Here is a 15370-nt window from a genome sequence, read left to right on the forward strand (position 1 = left end):
AAAAAGTGTTTCCCAACTTACAGAGGGAAACTGCTGTGCTTCAGTGCGTGCCCATGGCATGGCCTCTGGTCCTGACAATGAGCACCACTGGAAAGAGCCTAGCTCTGTCTAATCTGCTCCCTCCCTTGAAGTTTTAGACACATTACTGTAAGATCCCCCCTGAAGCCTTCTCTTCCCTAGGCTAAACAGGCCCAGTTCCCCCAGCCTTTCCTTGTAGGAGAGATGCTCTAGACCCTTCATCCTCTTCGAGGCCTCTTCTGCTTTTCTTTACAAATGCTGCCAAAGGGGTGTCCAGAATGTGCTCATAATCAGCTCAGAAGGGTCAAGACATCCCCTGAGAAAATGGGCTTGGAAGGGTCTCTGTCTCTCCCTGTCTTTCCCACACAACGCCAGTGCCAGCATGTCCAGGTCACTTGTGCGCTGGCACTTGCTTGGTGCTCTCAGCCTGCTCTGGGCCCCCAGGCACCATGGAGCTGGGTGTTCCCATCAGAAGCACAGAGGTGGCTGCTGAGAAAGTGGGTGCCTCCTTGGCCACAGTGGGGAGCAGAAAGGACCTGCACTTGTCCTGACTTGCCAGGAGAGCCTGGCTGTTCTCACTGTTCCTCCAGGCCACAGAAAGTCCCAGCCCTTCCAAGGAAGCAGGACTAGGTTGCCCAGGATACCAGCCTCCCCATTCCATGAGCAGCCCTATGGCCTGCCGCCAGGCAGTCCTGCAGCATGGCTCTTACCCTCCAAAACGTCACACAGGTAGTGATTGAGGTCTTCCGCCAACTCATCAGTGCCTCTCTGTGAACCACCCTTCCAGATACAGTGCTCTGTCAAAGAGGTGAAATCTGCAACAGAGACACCCAGAAATCAGGAAATGAATGCCCTGGGGACCAAAGGACCTGGCAGCCAGTTCCACACTGGCCAGCCGGGGTGCCCAGCCCGGCACCTTCCCATGCCCCAACACAGTGTGGGTTGCAGCAGTGCTTAACCACCCATGATAGCCCATCCTTTTTGGGAATCCCAGCAGAAGACCTCAGCATTCATTATGGCCACTCACTATCAGCAGCAGGGGCAGGGCTCCAAAGGGCCTGGTGTGTGCCAGAATGGCTCACGTTCCTCGATGTCACAGTTGCTCCTCCCTGCGCACCCTACCTGAAATATCTGCAAAGAGCAGCACTCCGTGGACTGCCTGAAAGCTGGTCCCGAGGTAGTCGCTAGAAACAAGGCTGGGGAGAAAAGCTGCTGCTTTGTCCAGCTCTGAGCTGCAACGTTTCCTCTCCCAGGAAGAAGACGCCATCTGCACCCTGTGGTGTCCGGGGTACCTCAGGATCATCTGCTGTGCCCAGCTGGGAGAAGAAATATGACCCCAGTGCGCCATGTGAGGTGCCTGCATGTGGGGCAACTGTCCCTCTGCCCACAGGGTGGCCACAGTCACTGGCAGTGGCCTCCTCAGTAGGTCTTTGCTTCCCTGTCAGCTCTCCGCACACATCACAATGAGCTGACAGTGACATTCTCTGCGGGTCATCACCTTTGGAACTGCTGCCCCGTGGCCGAGGCTTCCTCCTTGACACTGGGCCACTGGCTGGAGGTGGCCAGCACCACCCCATTGCTTGGGGACAGCACCCAAGGGAGGCACATGCAGACCTGCTGCAGTGCCTTGCACACACAGCTGTTTGAGAGCACTGCTCCTTCCCGACAGCGGAATAGCTTGTCACCGTTTTCCCAGTAGTCTTGCCCGCTTCTTTTTCCAGTGCTCCCTTGCTGCTGCAGCAAAGGGAAGGGACAGTGCTCTCTGGTCTGGAGACAGGAGGGGGAGAGGGACTGGGAACCCTTGCTGGGCTGTATCTGAAGAGCACCAGGCAGCATGCAGTGGGCCACCCAGAAGTCCAGGACAGACTCCAAAATGGTGGGCATGTTATCTGGCAATGGAAGTAGTTAAGATTTTGTAAAGGGCTATGTGTATGAAAGCTTGGGGATGTTGAGTTTACACTTGCAGGTAGCAAGGAAAAATGTTTCCTTACTGTCCTGGGTCCAGCAGTAGCCGTCATTTTTCTCCTTCTTAGTAGCTGGTGCAGTGCTGTGTTTTTGACTTTAGCCTCGGAACGACGCTGATAACACCGATGTTTTTAGTTGTTGCTAAGTAATGTTTAGTCTGACCAAGGACTTTCTGAGTCTCATGCTCTGCCAGGGAGGAGGGGAAGCCAGGAGGAAGCAGAGACAGGACAGCTGACCCAGGGGAACAGAACAGGGGTGAGCAAGTGGCCCCGTGGTCCTTAGCTGCCGGCTGGGTTGAAACCATGACACATCTCCAGTGCAGACTTCCCTCCTGCCTCTCAAGGGGCTCCATGATGTTGGCTCCACGACACAGGCTCAAAATGCCAAAATTAATATTTATGGGGTAGAAGAAGGTGAATCCCATTGGTTGCAGATGCTGTCCCTACGTTAATATTTTTTTTCCTCCCCATAAAATCTAGTCTTTAGGTGCTGTTGCAGAATGACTCTAAGAGCAGGACCATAGAGTTCTGGAGGACTGTGCAAGCAAGGCAGGGGGTGGCCCCCACAGGTGGCCGGAGATCGGACCTGGGAGGAGAATGTGGAGGAAGCTGTGGGGGGGCTAACCAATACTGTTGTGCCAAGAAGGAGTGGCTGAATACCACTCCTATATATATGTGAACTGCGTCACAAATAAAGCAGAAGCTGCTTATCACCCATATTGGGTTAGCGTGTCTGCTTTTCCTCGCCGCTTACAAATGGCGCCCGAACAGGGACGCAGACTACAGGGCCCTGGTCGCTGGGGACCCGGATTACAGGGCTCCGACTAGCGGGGACCCGGGATACAGGGCCCCGACTAGCGGGGACCCAGATACAGGGCCCCGGTCGACGGGGACCCGGATACAGGGCCCCGACTAGCGGGGACCCGGATACAGGGCCCCGGTTTAACGGGGACCCGGATACACGGCCCCGCTCGACGGGGACCCGGAACGGCGAGTGAGCGGCGCCGGCGGCAGTGGCCGGGAAGCGCGGGCAATGCTGCTGCGGTGGCGTGACGGACCCGGGTGCTCGGACTAACCGAAAGGAATCCGCCGCTGGGGCGAACCAGACACTGCTGCGTCGGGAGGCCGATCCGGAGACCGAGGTTACAGGACGACCCAGAAGAAGATGATCCGGAAAAGGCTGGCCATGAAAATGGACCGAGAGGTAGCCCTGGACTTATTACAGTGCTTTTTATAAGAGCGGGGAACTGAGCCCTGAACTTTTTACAGTGCTTTTTATAAAGCGGGGAATTGAGCCTGAGACTCTAAAGCAGCTAGCAGGTCTAGCGGCTAGGGAAGGCTAAGGGATTTTTTTTGCAGATCCTAATACAATATTTGAGGAGAGTGAGTGGCGAAAGTTTGGTGATGAACTATTTGACTCAGTGCTTAATGATTATAAAAAGGCAAAGAAACTCGGTAAACCACGGAGGGAAGTAATGAACTGTATAAAAAGATACAAGGCAGAAAAGAAAACTGCCGCGGTAGCAACGGAGAAACTAGGAACAGACGTCCCCGGTCGGTTGAAACCGGGGGAAGATTACAACTCGTTCCCCCCCCCCAACTCGCGGGAGCACAGGGTTTCCCCCCACCCCCCACCCCCACCCCCTTCCTTTTCTCCCCTTCCATCAGAAGGTGCCGCGGAGGAGGTGCAACCCCCTGCTCCCCCACCACCCCAGTTCCGAAAGTAGGGACTTTGAAAAGGACAGAGAAAGTATATTAGAAGGTATACGTATGATAAATGCCGAGGAATCCGAAAGAAAGAGGGCGGTGCCTCGGCGCCGGATCGATTGCGGCGCCACTTTGAAGCACGCAGTAGAAAATAGGGATCATGCGCGAGCGGGAGATTTAAAGGAACCGCGAGCCTCTCCAACCCACTATGCCCTAGAGTGAAAAAATTTTTAACTCAGTCACGGAGGAGCCAGGTCTGCAGATGGCTACATACCGAACGAGATACATCTGATAAGAAAGACACAGCTGCGAGCAACGGAGACCCCGAGTTCGGCGCAGGATCAGCCCCCGAATCCCCTGAATCCGAGCCAGATTTATATCCTCTGCTTCCAGACCCTGACTCTTCGTCTCCCGGGTGGGTCTGCTCAGACTTACTGGCCCTGGAGACGCTCAGTTGTAACAATGGATAATCAAAGAGGTGAACATTACCGGGGAATTTTCTGCAATGGGCATCTTTGCATATCCTGTGTTTACTACACAGCAGGGGGCTAAAGAGTGGGAAGCTCTTGATCTCAAAATAGTTAAGGAGGCCTGACAAACAGTGACCACGTATGCGTTACAATCCTCTTATACTCAAGCTATATATGTTATGATTTTTTCTTGCAACTGACAGGGGGAGCCCATACAGTTTCTCTGTGATACTCATGTACTAGAAGTTGGTAAATATAAGTATGTCCAGGTTTCTATCAACCCTTGGAGACCTCTGTAGATACTGCTGGCCACTTCTTCCAGCACAGGCTGGCCACCTGTGTCGGAATGAGTGTGCATTTTGGTCAGTATAAAAGCCCAAGCCTCATACGATGTGGGGGAGGCAGAGCCTCTGCGGGGACGCCCGCTAAGGTTGAGCCTGCCACCTCGCACTGCAGTGATGCTTCTCGGAGCTGGTTTGCTGTTAGTCTCCACAGGGTCCTTGTGCCACGTTCTGTACGTGGGACTGTAGTGGGAGTAATGATGGCTTTTGCAGGGACTTAAAAAGAGGGGGGGAGGGAGAGAGAGTAATGATGCTGCACTTAACCTGTTTAACCCGTCTACTTCTCAAGAACTGAAGAACTGATAACCTGGGGGAGGGGGTATATTGGTGTCCTCCTGCCTACAGGTCCATGGTGACTGCCTGCAAAGTTTGTCAAGCCTTGCCATGAGCTGGACAGACGAATGGATAAACCTGATGCCTCAGCTACAGGAGCTGACCGTGATTACCCCAAGCAGAATGAGATAGAGGAAGAGAAAGAACAAATAACTGCAAAACATCACTTGGGGGCAACTGAAAAGTAACATCCTGAATATGTGTGCTTGTAAAATAGCTATTATTAGAGGTTGTGATTTTGTGTATAAAACCACCTGTATTTACTAGCTAGGTGCTAATAAGAAACTGCACCTTGTACTGTATAGATTTGTCACTTGTAAAAGAGATGTTAGAGTATGGAAATTTGCAGTAGCTGCTAGAAAATGCTAAGGCAAAAGCTAGAAAAATTTTAATACAATGGTAGTGTTATAAAGCAGGTGATGGAACAAATTTAAGAGGGGGGGAGAATTCCACTGGTAAGAAATTTCTTTGGCTAGTCCCTCACTGCCATCAGCATCTTCAACATGCTGCTGCACCCTGTAACAGTTACTCTGCTAATGTAAATGTGTGTGTGCCTTGCTGTAGTAGCAACTTGTTACTGGATGAAGCAGGTGAAACTGTGCATTGACAACAAGGTGCAAGGACTGAGGCTGACCAAATGCCTGCTACCACAATCAAGGGCAAGACTGGGTTGGCTTCTGTGTTTGCCACCAAGAAGAACCTTTAGCTCCGCTGTTGGCTGCAACCCAGCAGGCGTGGAGCGGTGGGGACACATGCCATGCCAGACCTTGATGTGAAGGATCAGAGAGCTATACAGCCTGTTATCAGAGAGCCATACAGCAGAAAAAAGGGGCAGGCCCAGGCAGCCTCTGGTTGGCGTATGTTGGAAATATAATCTAGCCCGGATCCCCTGCTCAAGTAGAGCCACCCAAACCATATATAAAACATAAAGGGGGAAGATGTGGAGACGGTGTTCTCACAGGAGAATGCATAAGTGGTACATAAACTTTGAATAGTCCTGAAAGATACAGCAAGGCCATGGGAGGCCCGAAGAAGCTTAAGCAAGCAAGATAAGAGGCTGGAATTCACCAAGTTAATGAGAACTGTGGACTGTTGGCAAGCTTTCAAGGTTGAGTTCTCACAGCTGTGTTTAAGCAATTATATGTTAGTCACTAAGGGTCTTCAAAACATGTATCCAATCATAATATGCCAAATCACTGTAAGTGCTTCAGCTCAACTAAGCAGACTGGGTTGCTGAGTTGCTAAGCAGACAATTCTACATCGAAGGCAATTCCCGATTTGTTTTAATGTTGACTCTGTAAGACATGCAACACTGCAGAACCTTTTGTTGTTGGAACAGGGACATGGATGTGAAGAGTCTGATGGAATGTGTTGTATGAGTCTCTCTGATTATGTTAATTCGATGCACGCACAGCTGAGAACCCTGGCTCAGCTTACCCAGCAATAGTAAATGAGCAATATCCTAAGAATAACTAGATGGTTGTCTTCACGGGGCATTACAGGTTGAGTCAGACACTGCTGTTTAAAAGTATTGCACTTATGTATCATGATTAGGTTAATCATCGTAGCTATTAGACTTGTTTATAGTTGTGTGATAAAACAGGTGAACAGAATAACCCATAATGCCTTGCTTGCACAAAGAAAAAGGGGGGAATTGTTGCAGAATGACTCTAAGAGCAGGACCATAGAGTTCTGGAGGACTGTGCAAGCAAGGCAGGGGGTGGCCCCCACAGGTGGTCGGAGACCGGACCTGGGAGGACAATGTGGAGGAAGCTGTGGGGGGGCTAACCAATACTGTTGCGCCAAGAAGGAGTGGCTGAATACCACTCCTATATATGTGTGAACTGCGTCACAAATAAGGTAGAAGTTGCTTATCACCCATATTGGGTTGGCCTGTCTGATTCTCCTCGCCGCTTACAAGGTGCCACCAGTTCATTTCCCCAGTTAATTCTTGAATCCTCATGAAAAATAACGTAGTAAAGCTGGGATAACCCCAGGAGTGGAGGAGCAGGCTTGCCTGTGCTACACGTTCCCTGCATTGAGGGTCTGTTCTGCTGCAGGTCTGATGCTGCCAGACACAGGCAGGGGTAGGCAGGATCAAATGCAATCATTAGGCATGTTTCATAGGATTGACCAGGAAGAGTCATTCCTGCGTGAGAGGCCAGGCCGGGACCTTGTTGAGAGCCACAGAGTGGCTGGCACATGCCCTTTGTACCTGGGGGGACGTTACTGGGGTCCATTTGGGGGCGTTTCTCTCTCCAACCACAGCCAACACCAACCAATGCCACTCATCTTCACTGCTGGAACCCCACCAAGGTCGAGCTGGTCCAGTGCCGAAAAAACATCAGGGCTCAGAGCTGTTTAATGCAGAGGGGAGAAGGAGATGAACCCCAAGCAGTGGCTCTTACACAAGAAGTAATCAACTCTGCAGCGATGCCTTGCACTATTTTCTGTTTTGCTCTGTCCCAGAGCACTTAAATCAATCCAGTTTAGTCTCACTGCTTCTCAGGTTAAAAATCCCCCCCTAAGACAAAATCTTCCAGCTTTCAGAGGGGGAAAATCTGGGAAATGACCCCTCCAGGATACATTCACACTGACCTAAATGAGGTTAAAGCCGCCTGCTGAAGCAAGAAAGTGCAGGCATATCACGCAGTGCACTGATTGATTACTATTAAGACCACACAGACATGGATATTTTCCTTCCCGCTTCTCCCAGATCACTTTGCCAGGATCCCAGTGGCACCCAACAGCCAGACCACGCACATAAAACCGACAAATGAGACTCTTCATCAGTATGGTGTGCTGGGTTCAGCAGTAGCAGTCATTTTCATCCTTCTTACTAGCTGGTGCAGTGCTGTGTTTTTGACTTTAGTCTGAGAATAATGCGGTAACACACCGGTGTTTTTAGCTGTTGCTAAGACACCTCATGCCATCAAGGCAGAGATGTAACATACAGATGGGCTCGTGATCAAGGGGTGAACTTAACAATGGACACTATTGCCAAGGTTATTCATGAGTGTGAAACGTGCTGCAGTTAAGCAAGCCAAGCGGTTAAAGCCTCTTTGGTATGGAGGACGATGGCTGAAGTACAAATATGGGGAGGCCTGGCAGATTGATTGTATCACACTCCCACCAACCCGCCAAGGCAAGCACCATGTGCTTACCGTGGTGGAAGCAACCACCGGATGGCTGGAGACACACGCTGTGCCCCACGCCACTGCCCGGAACACTATCCTGGGCCTTGAGAAACAGATTTTGTGGTGACACAGCACCCCACAGAGAACTGAGTCAGACAATGGGACTCATTTCTGGAATAACCTTATAGACGCTTGGGCCAAAGAGCATGGCATTGAGTGGGTATATCACATCCCCTACCATGCACCAGCCTCTGGGAAATCGAACGGTACGATGTTAAAAACTACACTGAGAGGAATGGGTGGTGGGACTTTCAAGCATTGGGATACACACTTACCAAAGGCCACCTGGTTGGTCAACACCAGAGGATCTGCCAACAGGGCTGGCCCAGCCCAGTCAGAACTTTCACATACTGTAGAAGGGGATAAAGTTCCTGTGGTGCACATGAAGAATTTGCTGGAGAAGACGGTCTGGGTTATTCCTGCTTCAGGTAAAGGCAGACCCACTCGTGGGACTGCTTTTGCTCAGGGACCCGGATATACTTGGTGGGTGATGGGGGAAGATGGGGAATTCCCGTGTGTACCTCAAGGAGATTCAGTCTGGGGGGAAAACAGCCAATGAACTCAATTATATGCTGTTGCCTGGTATATAACACTTTTATAGCCCATCAGCTGGATGCCCATCCCCACCACTCTGGGCTTTGAAAAGAAGAAATGTGCTGTCATGATCATCAGTGGAGAATAAAGTCATGGGAAAAGCCAGCAGCAGCAGCAGAACTCTCCTCACGTCACCATCAACTGACCCTGACTTCCCTCCGACCATCATCCCAACAAGGAATGAACTTTGACAAAACCAGGTGAGCTCAGGGGAAGCAGGGGGAGGAAGAAGGGAGAGGAAAGAGCGAGCGGCTGTGTGGTTCTGGGTTACAGGCTCAGCTTAAACCACGAAATACGGTTATTACAGTGAAGGATGATGGAACGGGCTAACACTCAAACCGGGATGGAGGAATGCCCTAAACCGAACCTAAGTAATTTCCTTAAAAATCATAAAGAAACAAACTGGTTAAGTTGAAGGGGGAGAGAGCAAGGCGGGGGGGAGGGGGGGGGGGGGGGGAACCCCAAAGGTATGAAAATAGCTTGGGTGCTAAAGGGGATCCTGCTGAGCCACAAGACCCACCCATTCCTTCCTCTGAACATACTTTCTTGGTGTTTTACCGGCTACTGCGAGGTAACAGCTGTCTGGGGAAGCAATATTCACCCTTCATGTGGGAAAAATGGAACTCTATCAATAATCAAGGTAACTGCAGCCTGCAAAATGCACAGGGAAGAGGCAAGGCCAGTCATGCTGTGCTTGAAGCTTCCCTGAAGCTGTTTGTTCAGGTCAGCTCTTCCATCCGCTTTGTCTTTCCCTCAAACCCAGGTTTCAAGCCCCTTCCCCAGTTACCCCCAAAACCACCCCACGCCACCGTCTCCCACTCAAACCTTCCCCTTCCACTGTTCCACAGGTTCCCAAAACCTTTATTTCACACACAGCCCTTTCCACCCACTTCCACAGCCCCACACACTCTCCTCAGGGAGAGGCACCCTCCCCACACCGCAGCTCTGAACCTCTGCAGCCACCTACAGGGCTGGGAGCAGCATTTTCGTTACGGGAAACCCCTCTCATTTGGAGCTAATGTAGACCTGCAGGCTCCTGGAAATCTGGGAGCAGTGTTTCCCTCAGGAGCCCCCATCACCTCAACCCCTCTCTCGTCCGGGACAGCCTTTCCGTTGTTTCCACCTTCTTTCTGCACCTCAGCCCCGGGGCATCCCCTCAGACCACTCCAGGGGGCGGAAATACCATCTCAGATTCAACTTTTCCATTTTACATCTCGCTCAGGAGGCTTGTTGTCCTGAAGTTACCCTCAAGTTTTGCTGCGGCTGGAAATGAAACCACCTGTAAGTGGCCATAAAGCTGCCAGCGGCATGGACCAGCACCCTTCCGGCAACGAGACTACCCGTCCTTTGGAGAGGCAGCTCTCTCGACGCCCCAGAGCCCAAGGCTGGTATGAGCGTGGCTCTCTTACCAGGATCCCTGCCCAGCTGCAGAGGACTGGATGTGGCTGGGCTGGATATCACACTGGGACTCCCACCCTCAGCCACTGACACGTGCTCCCACTGTACCTGGCAAAGGAAGGTGGCTCTGGTAAGCTCCTCCAGGAGCTGAAACCACAGCCCTGAGCACAGTGAGCACGCAGCTTTTGCTCTTCATGTCACAGAATCATAGTATCCCAGACTGGTTTGGGTTACAAGCGACCTTAAAGCTCATCCAGTCCCAACCCCCTGCCACGGGCAGGGTCACCTTCCACTAGAGCAGGTTGCTCCAAGCCCTGACGAGCCTGGCCTTGAGCACTGCCAGCGATGGGGGAGCCACAGCTTCTCCAGAAGAAAGGACCTCAGCTCATGGCCAGGGGAAAGGCCACATCGCCCAAGGCCTGGCTCAGCCGGTAACTTGTACAGGTGCTGCTGGGGCCAGCCAAGTGCTCGGTTGGAGTCTCATGGCCCTCGCACCCCAGCCCATCCGCAGCGGGGCGGAAAGCCGCAAGTGGCTGGGGCTCCAGGCGAGGTTCAGTGCTCAAGGTGGTGGAGCTGGCCCCTCGCAGCAGTCTAAATGCACCAAACAGCTTGCCTGTGCTCCTGACTGTGAGGATGGCAGGCACGGACCCAGAGGTAGAGTACAAGCTGGATTGCTTATTACAAGGATTACACGACATTTATACGCTTCCAAGCAATTAGCCAAGCACCTCTGTGTCTGCCTTGCGGTTACGTTTACGACATCGGGCAAAAGGTGTACCTGATCTTTCTTATCAACATCCTCTTTCCAGTTCTGACATCCTTGTTCCTTCCCGCAACGCGGAGGTGGAGGCGGCACGCCCGTGCTCTGCAGCTTCTTGTCCCGCCGCCACCAGGCGCAGCCCCTCGGCCGGAGGAAAGCCGCCGCCGCTGCCTCCGCCCGGTTCTCGCGGGAGCGCCATTTTCCTTCCCGTCGCTTCGCCTCGTGACGGACGGGATATGTAGCATTCAGATTTTGGGGCAGGTTTACATCACCTTGATTTTCTGCTGCTTTTTTAATGTTTCTCCACATGTCATGCGCTGCGTCTACCTGAGCCGGGCAGGGCCAGGCAAACACTGGTGATGGCTCTGGGATGGGCAGCGAGTGCTGCTGACAGCAGCCCCAGAGCACCCAGAGCAACAGGAGAAGCCTCGCTCGACCCTGCAGACCTCGCAGCGTGCGCAGCAGGACCCCAGGCACGAGCCAGGCTGGCCTCGCCACACGCGACGTCACAAGGGGGGGTCAGTGCACCCTGTGCCCTGGAACCGGCAGATCCCGCTGCAGCCGCCCTCCGCAGGGTCCTGCTGACCCCAAAGAGAAGGCCCCGGCCCCCAGGACTCTCCCAGCCCTGCAAGAGGCCGCACAGCGGCAGCACTAGCAGTGCTCCACTGACTCTGGAGCGAAGGAGATCAACAAATGCACACGTTCAAGAAGTTCCAAGGAAGGCCGTAGGGCATCTGGGCTGTACCAGTAACACGTGGGTGAGGTGAGACACTTCACTTGGACTGAGGATGGGAAATGTACAGTGTATACACCAGATGGACATGTCAGTGAAGCTGTACCTGTCAGTCTGAGGACCCTTTTTACCATCAGGTGACTACCACTGCTGGTAAAAAGTACTGGAAGTTGCTCATTTCCCTGCCTCCAGGTGTGAACTTCCACCTCATGGCTCTTCTAACTTGTTAAGACTTGGATGATATTGAATGCTTGCAAAGGATTTAATCCAGGGAGCCACTGGATTTGTTTAGATGAGACCACTGGGCTGAAGATAGTATTCATAGTATTACGTGAAAACTAATACATGCTTTTATATAATAGACTTCTATAATGCAACAGGATTTTAAAAGCTCTTTTAAAATGACTGCACTTGGCTGGAAAATCCTTGCGAAAAGAGGTAGATAATTTTAAAATCAATTTAAACAATAAGTAAAATGGAAAAAAAAACAACAAAAACCCAACAAAAACCAACCAAGCCCAGCAAATACTCCCAAATAAATGCCTACTTCTCCTGTCCTTTCCCTTCTCTGTCCTGCTCCTTTTGATGCAGCCCAGGATATGGTTTGCTTTCTGGGCTGTGAGCGCACACTGAAGCCGGCTCAGGTTCAGTTTCTCATTGACCAAATGCTCAAAAGGAACATGACCAGCAGGTCAAAGGAGGGGATCCTGCCCCTCTACTCTGCTCTCATGAGACCTCACTTGGAGTATTGTGTGCAGTTCCATTGTCCTCAACATAAAAAGGACATGGAACTGTTGGAACAAGTCCAGAGGAGGGCCACGAGGATGATCAGGGGACTGGAGCACCTCCCGTATGAAGACAGGCTGAGAAAGTTGGGGCTGTTCAGCCTGGAGAAGAGAAGGCTGCGTGGAGACCTCATAGCAGCCTTCCAGTATCTGAACGGGGGCTATAGGGATGCTGGGGATGGACTCTTCATTAGGGACGCAACAAAAACCAACCAAGCCCAGCAAATACTCCCAAGTAACTGCCTGCTTCTCCTGTCCTTTCCCTTCTGTGTCCTGGGAGATATTTACAGATCCTGTAACAATAAAAGGATTTAATCTGAATGCGAAGGGACACATGAATATTTAATAATTTGTATGTATTGCTTCTTACGGTACTACAAATATTTGGAGAGTACCGTCTTTCTCCAAATGTAAGATAGATGGTGGTAATGAACTATATGATCATTTCCAAGCCAGCATCATAGCTCGTGCAGGCTGCTGACAGATACAAGTCCACTGCCCTGTCTGTGCTGGCCCTCATGCGCGCTGCCAGGCAGGACAGCCTCCATCCAGCAGAAGTGCCCTCCAGCCTGAAGAGGTGCTCCAGTAAGGAAAGACAGCGGCTCTGCCGCAGCAGCCAGGCGAGCTTCTTCTTCCTGCCAAGCAAGAGAAACTGCTAGGCCCAGAGGCTTTAGCTCTACAGGCTAGAGCCTATGAGCTGGGTCAGACAGGGCCAGGGGGCAAAACGGGTGCCAGACAAGACCGTTACACTTCCTTGGAGGAAATAGAGCTGATGGAGGGGGAGCTGCCAGAAGGGAAAGGGGCAAACAACAAGTACCACAGTGGGAAGCTGGCCGCTAGAGAGGATGTTGGCCTGACAGCACCAGGGGGGCCAAGCTCCTCTTACTGCTCCTTCTCCATGCCCTGGTCCTGCCTCCAGCCCCCCCACCCCTTTTCAGTACAGCTCTCTCTTCCCAGCCAGCACCAATCCACTGCCACAACTCGTGCCAGCAGACACATCCCTGGCTGCAAGCTGCTTTGATACCCTAAGGTATGCTTTGTTCCAAGGGCCTCAGAGGGAGGGAGGGAGAGAGGAACTTTATCGTTCCCTGTTCTACCCTCACATTGCTCTGTGTGGCCTCAAGCCTCGTCAGGTCTGTGCCCATATGCCTGTGACCAGGTAGGAAATAACTCTTTCTCCCCCGGGTTCTTGGTCGTGTTTCTTACTGGGCCTTCTGTGGAAGGGAAGATGCTCTTCTGGCAACATAAGTGGCACACTGCAATTTTTCAACCTGCGACCTGACAAAGTCTTCAGCGCGGTTCCGGGGAAATGGCCTTCCAAGCAGGCTCAAAGCCTTTCTGATCATTTTCTTTGCCAGCTCTGTGCGTCCCACACCATAGCAGACCTGCACAGGAAAAGGGAAACATCGCAATGTGGACTAGATGCCCAAGAGACTGCAGGGATCTGCCAGTGGCCAGAGAAGCCAGAGCTCTCCTGTCCACTGCATCTGGGGAAGGCATCCAGCTCCATCACTCAGGAGATCCCTCCAGACCGCGCCTTTACCTCCCCTTTGAGGCTGAAGAAGGTGGCATCTTCAAAGCGGGATATCACATTCGCTTTACTCTTTAGAGAGTTCCTCAGGATATCTGCTTCGCTCAGCTTCCTGAGGGCCTTTGTGAAAGCACACGGAGAGCAGGTGAGATTAGTGCAGAGCCCATGGCTACCCTTGTCCTCCCCCATTGCCTCTGGCATCTGTCTTCAGAGGGTCTGTTTCTTCCCCTGGTGATACCTGCACAAACAGTCATGTTTTTGACTGTGTGCCTCAGAGCACAGGCACCACTGATCGTTCAGGCCTCCTCCCTGCTAATGCCCCTCATGCTAAGGGCACAGCACCCAATGCCTCTTCCCACACAAGAGGCAAACCAAAGGAAGAAGTGAGGCTCAGAGCTCAACATCTTCCTTCCAAGGACCCACAAAGTCGTGTCCTAGTGCAACGCAAACTTGTCCTTCCCAGAGCCAGGCAGGACACACTGCAAGCAGGGCGACTCACCATGTAGTAGTTGGAGACATGCAGGTAGGCAGCTGCAGTCTCCAGAAGATAGTAAAAGGCTCTGGCAGCATTGCCCAGTGTTGTGTAGTGGTGAACCAATGGCACAAGCACTGACTCCACGATGCCTTTGCAGTCACATGAGAGCGCATTGTTGTCCTCTCTGTCAGTCGCACTACCCAGAGGACAGTGCCCAGGGGAAGAAGAGAGCAAAGAATACAAGGGTATCATCTAGAGTGGTCTTCCTTCCCAGAGACAACATCAAAAGCCCTTTGTGCAAAGCAGAGCAGGAAGCCACAGACAGGTACTAGTCATACAAGTCCTTTGGGAGGAGGGAGTAAGGAAGAAGCTAGGCTTTCTGTCACCTCCCACAGGCAAACCACCTGAGCCCTTGTGGTGGCTTTTTCCCTGTAGATTTTGCAGTACTACTCTGCAGGAACTGGAAAGCGAGGGCTTCTTTGACACTGAGCCGTGGGCGTCCTTAAGCACTCACTCATCTCCACAGCCATCTCCTCTCAGCTCCCACCCCACGGAAAGCCTCTTCGCTAAGCTAGAGTCACAGCTGACAGCCAAAAGCCAGCATTTTCTTTGTCTCCTCTGCACACCCTGAACTCACTCGCTTCAAAAAGAATCAGAACCTTGTCTGCTCACCCAAAATCCTCTTCCACAAAAGCTTGCTGCTGCTGCTGCTCCTGCTCCTCCTGAGTATCTGTAATACCTTGAAAGAAAACCAGGGACACCTCCCACATGTATCCTGGGATAAGAGTTGCTCTCCCTCTCCCAGTAGGCCTGCAAGGATCCTTGCAAGGTGCTAACACACTGAGGAAAGTCTGCAGTGGGTGTCCACTCCTGCTGGGCTCGTTCCTAGCAGATCTACTCCCACTCGACCCCCAGCACCAATCCCTGGGCTCCCGGAGGGCCCAAATTACAGAGCATGGTGCACAGCATACCTGCAGAGATGTAAAACCTCTCCTTCTTCAGCTGTTTTCCAGCCAGCACCAAGGCCTTCCAGGTGTGTGGGTCATCCCCATCATCAAAGTCCT

General features: G+C 52.1%; 1 protein-coding gene across 1 annotated transcript in view; it reads right to left on the reverse strand.

Annotated features, from left to right (window-relative positions):
- Positions 1-10981, reverse strand: part of LOC133274815 (adenylate cyclase type 10-like) — a 28165-nt gene extending 17184 nt beyond the window's left edge. The window contains exons 1-4 of the mRNA XM_061464306.1: positions 10839-10981; positions 1517-1597; positions 1141-1334; positions 729-833 (exon numbers count right to left, since the gene is read on the reverse strand). Coding sequence (XP_061320290.1) covers positions 729-833; positions 1141-1334; positions 1517-1597; positions 10839-10981 — 523 coding nt within the window. The remainder of the gene's footprint in view (positions 1-728; positions 834-1140; positions 1335-1516; positions 1598-10838) is intronic.
- Between the last annotated feature and the right edge of the window lie 4389 nt (positions 10982-15370).

This window comes from Pezoporus flaviventris, unplaced genomic scaffold (genome assembly GCF_033815535.1).
Source record: "Pezoporus flaviventris isolate CSIRO_AGI_PZ_B2104156 unplaced genomic scaffold, CSIRO_AGI_Pfla_v1 ptg000002l, whole genome shotgun sequence".
Lineage (NCBI taxonomy): Eukaryota > Metazoa > Chordata > Aves > Psittaciformes > Psittacidae > Pezoporus > Pezoporus flaviventris.